The sequence below is a fragment of the Zerene cesonia genome, chromosome 26 (genome assembly GCF_012273895.1).
Source record: "Zerene cesonia ecotype Mississippi chromosome 26, Zerene_cesonia_1.1, whole genome shotgun sequence".
In the NCBI taxonomy this organism is placed as follows: Eukaryota; Metazoa; Arthropoda; class Insecta; order Lepidoptera; family Pieridae; genus Zerene; species Zerene cesonia.
In genome coordinates, this window is record NC_052127.1 from 2,942,267 (window position 1) to 2,950,930 (window position 8,664).

The 8,664-nt window shown below is 33.3% G+C and overlaps 1 protein-coding gene across 1 annotated transcript; it reads right to left on the minus strand.

Annotated features, from left to right (window-relative positions):
• Nucleotides 1-309: 309 nt before the first annotated feature.
• LOC119836953 (mannose-1-phosphate guanyltransferase alpha-A) lies at nucleotides 310-8,046 on the minus strand. The gene is made up of 9 exons (XM_038362426.1): nucleotides 7,890-8,046; nucleotides 7,384-7,582; nucleotides 6,759-6,927; nucleotides 6,148-6,359; nucleotides 5,413-5,503; nucleotides 4,265-4,423; nucleotides 2,814-2,934; nucleotides 2,073-2,216; nucleotides 310-1,386 (listed from the first exon to the last, which is right to left on the minus strand). Exons 1-9 carry the CDS (start codon nucleotides 7,927-7,929, stop codon nucleotides 1,286-1,288), a joined length of 1,236 nt encoding a protein of 411 aa, XP_038218354.1. The 5' UTR covers nucleotides 7,930-8,046; the 3' UTR covers nucleotides 310-1,285.
• Between the last annotated feature and the right edge of the window lie 618 nt (nucleotides 8,047-8,664).

Consider the following 8,664-nt stretch of genomic DNA (forward strand, 5'->3'; position numbering starts at 1 on the left):
AATTGTAAATTATATTAATTATTATGTGCATTTATAGCTGCAAATGTAATATATCTAGCGATAGTATGTTTAATACATAGACTTATTGCATTTCAAATATCTTAGAAAACAAAATAATATACTTTATTACAAAAATTATGACAAAATGACTTGGATTATTTATAATTCATTCCTATCTAATAAAATATTGAATTCTCAAAAGCTATTTGTATGTGGTAGTCCAGCACGCTTCGGTACGAATTGGGCCAGCTCGCACCGGGGAAGTACCACACCCCCACAAAAAACCGGCATGAAATAGTAGCTTGTTTAGAAATTAAAAACTTTTTAACGGATTTTAAACGCGATTTATTCATTAAATTATTTACAGGACGTTTCGAACACATTACAGCGAGCGAGGTCACGGGGAGACTGTTAGCATGCTACTGTGTTGCGCTCGGTAAGTAGGGGAACCCGGCCCATATCCTATTTCTCACCTTTCCCATTCCTTCCACACGTTCCCGAGGTAAATCCTTTCTATATCCCATTAATTTTAAAAAATTTCTAACGATTTATGGAGGTTATCTCTGCAAATGTTTGGGCGATGTTGGTCACTTACCATCAGGATACCACTAACCACTTACCGACCTAGCTCAGTTAATTACTTCTACACACAAAAAAACTTTCTTATAAACGTTTTTATTACATAAAGAATGTTTGTGTTTTGAAATAATTTTAATCACAATTATTGCCATTTCACATGATTTCAAAGAAAAGAAAGGGACGGTAATAAATGTTATTCTCTTCCAACCTAACATTATTATGATTGTTAAAATATTATGAAAATTTTACAACATCATGTTGTATAGTCTATACTAATAATATAAAGCTGAAGAGTTTGAAGGGCGTGTTGCGCTAATCTCAGAAACTGCTGGACCGATTTCAAAAATTCTTTCATTGTTGGATACGTACGTGATCGCCGAGCTATAAGCTATATACGTACCCTGGACGAAGCCGGGGCGAACAGCCAGTCTTATAGTAAAACTCTCGAGTATTCACTATCCCTTAATGACAAAAAATTAAAATGATTTCTTTTTATCAACAGTCTCGCAAAGACAAAGTAAATATTAAGTAAATTATATTAACTCGGTTTAAAGAAATCTTTATATTGCGTATCAGAATCTCCGTTTAATAAAACATAGCACGGACTGAGAGTTTGTAAACAAAACATTGAGAATTCAGACAATTTGTACAATAAATAGCTATTCTTTATACCACATTATATAATTATATATATATATATTTATAACTAGAGAATTATTTCGTTTTTATAACTCCTCGTGAGTTGTTTGTGAGGCAATACTATTGAATTGAGAAGTATCCTCTCTGCTGGCATTGTTACTCCGGCGCCTAAAAATAAAATAAAAAATAATTGTAATACATTAATTTAGTACAATATAGCATTTAGTAAACAAAGCAGAAAAAAAAAACAGTAAACAATTAAACCACGGTTCAAAAAATAGTTCACTTAACGCCCCGCTATGACGTGACAAAAACCGTATTTTATCACCTTTCAACATTAGCCTACCATAAGCATATTTAATTCCAGAATTCCTTTAAAGCCAATCTATACTAATATTATAAAGCTGAAGAGTTTGTATGTTTGTTTGAACGCATTAATCTCAGGAACTATTGGTCCGATTTGAAAAATTATTTCAGTGTGGCTAGTGGCTATCTAGACCATATAGGAAGACTAGGAACTAGGAAGGCTATAGGCTATATATGTACTACTAGCGAAGGTACCAGGGGCTAGTCCCTACTAATCCCTACTAAAAGGGTTGAAAGAGGAGATGAAAGTTCGTTATTGTCAAACCGATTTTGATGAAACTTGGTATGAAGTTGGTGCTAAACGTGGGAAAGAACAAACCATACGTTTTTAATGCGAAGAAAATACTCCTTACCATGTTGCGTGATATAAGTGAATTCTACGCGGGCGAAAAGCTAGTATATTATAAAACGAATTTATACTTTTCGCTAGTTCCCCCCCAAAAAAAAAAAAAACAAAAAAAAAAGTTCGTTTTTTTTTTCAACCTCACCCAATATAGTAACAGAGGGGTTCAATCTGCCATCGCTATTGAACAGCGGCGTGTTGTCCATTTTCGCAAACGGCTTGTTAGGGTCCGGATCCGGCGGGGTCCCTTCCACGCGCGACCATTCGCCCACCGAGCAGTCTTGACCCACTGGAGGGATAGAGTAAAAAAAAAAAAAAACGAAAAAACAATACACTGTATAATTTTTTAATCACAGTATTAGTTAAATTATGTCACTTGCTATTATATATGTATACGTATATAAATTATCTTTTTTACTGAAAATCACCGTGGCAACTGCGTTGCTGCGTAGGCTGAGAGAGTACCTCATTTGGCTCCACTTTATGTCTTATTTTTTTTTTTCTTTCTTTCAATATGTTCTGTGTATTCATTGTATTGATTTTCTTATTGATATTTTTTAATTTTGTATTGTGTTGTTGTAATTATATTGTTTTGTTGTTTGTGAAATTTTTGAGGAGCCGAATATTTAATGTTTCTTTCTTTCTTTCTTTCTTTCTTTCTTTAATCATACTATATATATACAAACCAGCTGCACCCGGCAAACGCTGTTCAGCCTTACTCTGATCATTTAGAGGTATGAAAAATAGATGTTAGCCGATTCTCAAACATACCCGATATGCACACAAAATATCATGAGAATTGGTCAAACCGTTTCAGAGGAAAACTGTGACATGAGAATATATTAGATATAGAATTATTATATATTAGATAATACATAATACTCACCAATAGAGTACATGACCAGTGCATGCTCATGGACGGTCGCGTGGTTCAATATAATGGACTCTTTTATGCGCACACCTGCTTTTATCGTCACTCCCGCACCAATAGAGACATTCGGTCCTATCTGTTGAATAAAATATAATACAAACCATTTATTTGTTTGTTTGGTTGAACGCGCTAATCTCAGGAACTATTGGTGTGATTTGGAAAATTCAGTATTAGATAGCCTATTTATTGAGGAAGGTTATATATGAAGGTTATATATAGGCTATATATGTATCACGGGCGAAGCCGAGGGTATAAAATAGACGTAAGACAACTTTAAAACATATTTCACATACATATAATATGTGTATAGTAACATAAATTTAAGATAGTTGATATTGCATATTAATAATATAAAAATTATCTTTAATTCTTTTTTATAAGATATAAATATATAAAACAGATTTTTTTAAGAATAGAAAACATTGATTCGGCAAAAGACGCCGGTTTATATCTCTCGTTATCGATTTATTGCTATTCTTTAAAACAATCTCATTAATTGATTGATTTGCTCGCTTTGCTACCGGAGACAGATTTAGTTAATACGTCCTTGAATATATATAAATCAAATGTTTTAAAATACTTAAGTGAAAAATAAAAATCGTTTTCTATTTTTTATATTTTTCATGCAAACTAAAGATGTAATGCTTTGGGGTAAAACCTGTAAATTACTTGTTACTGTATAAATAAATAAATTAATTAATTAAAAATTTCTCTTCAAGTCAGAAATACTTTGTCTAGTGTTGAATTGTAAATTTGACATTTGTATGTAATTTGAATATACATTGTTATAACAGCTGGAAGGTACATTACATGAATAAATTATACTGTTATCAACCGACTTCAAAATAAAGGAAGAGGTTACTAATTCGAGTGTATTTTTTTAAATGGTTTTGAATGAAATATCTCAATAGATGGCGTGGAGTGTCCGTTGGGCACATGAAACCGAACGAGTAGAAGAAATTCGATTGCTGAGGCTGGATCACGGGTACACTGCGGTATGGCAAAATGACGCGGGTTCGAATTCCGCTTCGTGATAAAAAAAAAATATCTATTCTTTTAAAGAAAAATCCAAACATAAGTTTTTTTTCTATAGAAAGGTCAAAGCCCCTGGGGGAAAGGTATCACTTCCAATTCTAAAATCGGGTCATATTACAATCGGACCAATTTCCTTGAAAACACAAAACCAATCACGTCAATTGGTTGTAAACACGAGTTATCGAGTCACAAATAAGAAACAATTAAATGAAGAGCCTCCTTTTTTTTTTTGAGACGTCGGTTAACAATAGCCACATTTCCCTTTTATCATCATCATCATCAGCCCATATGTGTTGCCACTGCTGGGACACAGGCCTCCTATGAGGGTTTCCCTTTTATAATGTAGAGTAAAAGGAAGTTAGTATACTCACAACAGCTGTACTGTCAACAACCGCAGTAGGGTGTATGAACACATCTGGTGTGATTTTGCATGGGGCCTGGCTGGACCCGTTTCGATGCAGTTCTAAATAATGCCTGTTCGCGTATATCGCTGAGCTTGCTGTTTTCACTTGCGACCACCAGTTCGTTACCTAGACAAAAATAAAATTATTAATTATATGTATTTATATGTTTTTTAGGGTTCCGTATCCAATTGGGTCAACGGGATCCTATTTCTTAAACTTCCCTGTCTGTCTGTCCGTCTGTTACCAGGCTGTTATCTGATTAACCGTGATAGTTGGACGGTAAAAATTTTCAGAGATTATATATTTTGCCCTGTCTATAACAAGCAATGGTAAAAATTAGGTTAAGTAAAGGTAGGCACGGTCAAAAATTGGATGGGTGACCAATTTTTTGCAGTTGCTCTTTAACTTATTTACGCTGTATTATATGATTATTTTCCTATAACATAGATATATGACAAAACGTTTCATTCTTAATTATCTGTCGCATAAAATGTTTTACTTTTTATGTCATTTTAATCACAGGTTTTATATCACCGCTTTAAAAGTATTGCAAATTTACAATATTCAGTGATATAATATAATAATCTATAGCGACAATCATTGATCCTTATCATTCCTATGATAACCTTTTTCTATAGAAATTATATTGATAGTCATAGAATATACATTTACAAGAAATAAATAAATTCATAATTATATATGAAAAAAAAAACAGTCAAGTGCGACTCGGAAGAGCAATTGCAAATAAAAAAATGCCCCCCATCTAATTTATGACCGTGTTAACCGTTGCTTAACCTATATTTTTATTAATTGCTGTTATAGCGGCAATAGAAACACAACATCCTTCAAACATTTCAACTGTCTAACTATCGCGTTTCATGAAATACAGCTTACAGGGACACACACGCAGACATAAATACAGCTTAGTCTTATTCCTAGGGTCCCATTTACCGTTTGGGTAGGGAACCCTAAAATGAGGCACCATTTTACGGTTCCGTTTAACATATATCGACGATAATTCTTCTCTATCATAGTAAATATTTACATTCCAACATCTTATGTTTCACGAAATAATAAGGAGTAAGATTTAAATAGTATTTTTAAGAGTATCAAACCTGTAGAGCGTACAATTTGTTGGTCCCAGCGAGAGGCGACAGCACATCTTGCTCCCAAGACATATAACCTGGACTACCTTGGCCGTTCGAACTGAAACCAATGTTTTAATATGTTCATAATTATAAATAATCTCAGTAATGACTGTTGTTATTGTTACTGTTGTTTTATATTCAATATCTTTTTGATATATAAAGATTTATACATATGCCTTTAATTTAGATAAATTTAAAAAATACACCATATATTTAGAAATTAAAAACTTTTTAACGGATTTGAAACGCGATTTATTCATTATATTATTAACCCGACGTTTCGAACACTTTACAGCGAGCGTGATCACGGGGAGACTGACCTGTCAGCTAAAAAGTTTTTAATTTCTCAATGTATAATACTCGCGTAAAATCGAACACAGGTAAAAACTATACACCTTACAATTAAACTTTTCCATAGATTACATGTAATCTACCAAAACCTAATATCGTCTAATTGTGAAAAGGCGTTAAATATGTACTTAATATTAATCATGTACACAAATATCTTTTATCTTTTATATGTTATATATCTGTTTTATAGATTAATATAGATATATTTTTTGTTAGAGTGAGCAACTAACCCAGTGGTTTCATTGTGATGAAGCATGTGCACATTAGTAGAAATAGGGCCCATAAATGCGTTACCTAGTTTTAAGGAACACCCGCTGTATTCTCTAGCAATCACCACACAAACAAACTAACCCATAAAATTGATCCTGTTTCCTCTGAAATGCTTCAGCCATGATCTGAAACACTCGCGGTGAGCACACATACACGCCACAGTTGATCAACGTAGATACATAACCGCGTGGTTTCTCGACGTAATGGCTGACGGCGCCTGAGTTCGTGTCTCGCACCATACATCCGTAGTATATGGATTGCTGGCGGGTGGCTTCTGTGCCCATTATGGTTACCTGGAAGTAATATTTACTTTGGTTATTGGTCATTTGGTTTACCTGTATGTTTGTACATAACTGATTTATTTTCTACCCACTTTAAATGGACAAATTTGTTGTAGCTTAATTATGGTGTAAAATTGTACACTATATATATTATTATAACATTACATCCTGCTAATATCCTACTAATATTACTCGTATAAATGAGAAAGTTTGTAAGGATGTGTGTGCGTTTGTTGCTCTTTCACGCAAAAACTACTAAACCGATTGCAATGAAATTTGGTACGTAGACAACTGGACAACTGGAATAACATATCGGCAACTTTTTATCCCGATATTCTTACGGGATACGGACTTACGCAGGTGAAACCGCAGGACGGAGCCAGTATAGACTAAAATAATTAAGTTACACACCAAAGCCTCTGGTCTTCCTTCATGAAACTCCCATAGCTCCTTTAAAGGGAAGTCTGCGCAGACATCACCATTGAGCAGGAAGAATGCTGATGGGTTTCCAGCCCGCACTTGGTCTCTGAAGTGGTATAGACCTCCTCCTGTCCCTAACGGCATAAACTCATGAAGGTACCTGTAAACAGTATCCGTACCATGGAGTAAAAACACTGTGGGGCTTTGGATTTATTAAATTAATTATAAGATTTTCAGTGTTAATAGAAATATGTTATGAATTGGAATCATGACTCTGACCAACTAAATGACAACAATTATGAATGTAATAAAATGTAGCTTCCTGTTTCTAGTTTGATTTACAGGCTTGTTTTAGCAGGTTTGAGGAAGCAGTACTGTGGTAGGATAATAGAAGTAAAAAATCAGTACAATGAACAATTTACTTTTACTTAAAATTTATTTTTATTCACTACTTCTTATTTCAATTAAACAAGAGTGAATGAGTGGAATTATCATCATTTCTGATTTCTGGAATGATTCATGCTTAAAGCCCAGAGCCAGCTCAGAGTCACGTGAGAATTTGAGTTTAAATATATAATGGACTCACAAGTTTAGTTAAAATAATAATAATAATTACCTTATAATCAAATGATACTCCTTTTGCATATCACTGACAAACTGAGTCATCAAAGTGGTTGGATAAGAACCAATTATCAATATTTCTTTACATTCTTCTAATTTAGCACATGCTGCTATATGATGCTGTATTAACGGTAGACCAGCTATTGGAAATAGAGGCTTAGGTGTATCTAACGATAAAGGCCTAAATCTTGTGCCTGAAAAGAGGTTTCAATATTATATTTATTTGTTTCTTACCATATGTTATGGTATTAATAATTATGTTATCATTTGCATTTTCTAATAACATATTGGGCGATAATTCTTTCACTGAGAGTAGAAACATGTTAATTATGGACTAAATATAAAAATACATTTTACATTCACATTAATATAATAAAGATATTTCAAGGATTTACACGACATTGTATGGAATGCATACATTGTAAACTTTACGCTATAATTTTCTTATCAATAGTTAACATAATTGAACAAAAGATTGTGAAGCGGCAAATGTTTGCTTACCTTTTTGTGGTCCTCCAATAAGTATCACAGCTTTCAGCATTATACATAAATTTTTAACTACTCAAAAACTATAAATTGACTATAAATTATGCACAGGTTTTATGTTTGTTTACAATGCAATTCGCGATTCTTTCACGTACAACCGGCGCGTAATCCGTCACTGCCTACTACACAAAATATAAGAAATTACACGTCATACATTTGTCAACTGTCAGGTGTCACAATAATACGTAACTCGACAACGTCTGCGTCAATAAGAGTTTCGAACGCAGAATAAGCAAAAATGCTTAAAGTATTGTAGTTATTGCAAATCTATTTTTAAAATTAAATGATGACCTACGGCTTAGCTAGAGCTGTTGTTTAAAAAAAACAGGTATGTTCATATATGAGTCACAGATAACATATGTGTTTAAACATTATGAATGGACGGTTGGAGATAACTGAAAAAAAATTGCCATTATAAAAAACCCTTTAATAAATTGTTTATTTTGCAAACAGTATATATTAGTTTTTATAATCAATAAAATTTTTCAATTCAATAATTTGAAGATAACCTCTGAAACTGCAACGCTATGAAACTGATAATTATAAGCTATTCTATACAAAAAATATGCTTTTATAACGGACTCTTGATATAAGATTGTGAGGTACAACTTCTTAACTTTCTAAACTGGTTCAGAGCAGTACCGGTCCCGGTTACATTGAAGTCAAGCAACTTACGATTGGCAGTCGTTGCCATCTGGCGCCTAGAGCTTTTTACGTTATTCGCAATTTT

Excerpts from the sequence above, each read along its gene's own strand:
- LOC119836953 (XM_038362426.1), bottom strand. The coding sequence starts at position 7,929 with ATGCTGAAAGCTGTGATACTTATTGGAGGACCACAAAAAG. Across the intron at positions 6,360-6,758 it reads AAGGAAGACCAGAGGCTTTG|GTAACCATAATGGGCACAGA; the intron begins GTGTGTAACTTA and ends TATTACTTCCAG. Across the intron at positions 2,935-4,264 it reads TTGTTGACAGTACAGCTGTT|ATAGGACCGAATGTCTCTAT; the intron begins GTGAGTATACTA and ends TTTATTCAACAG.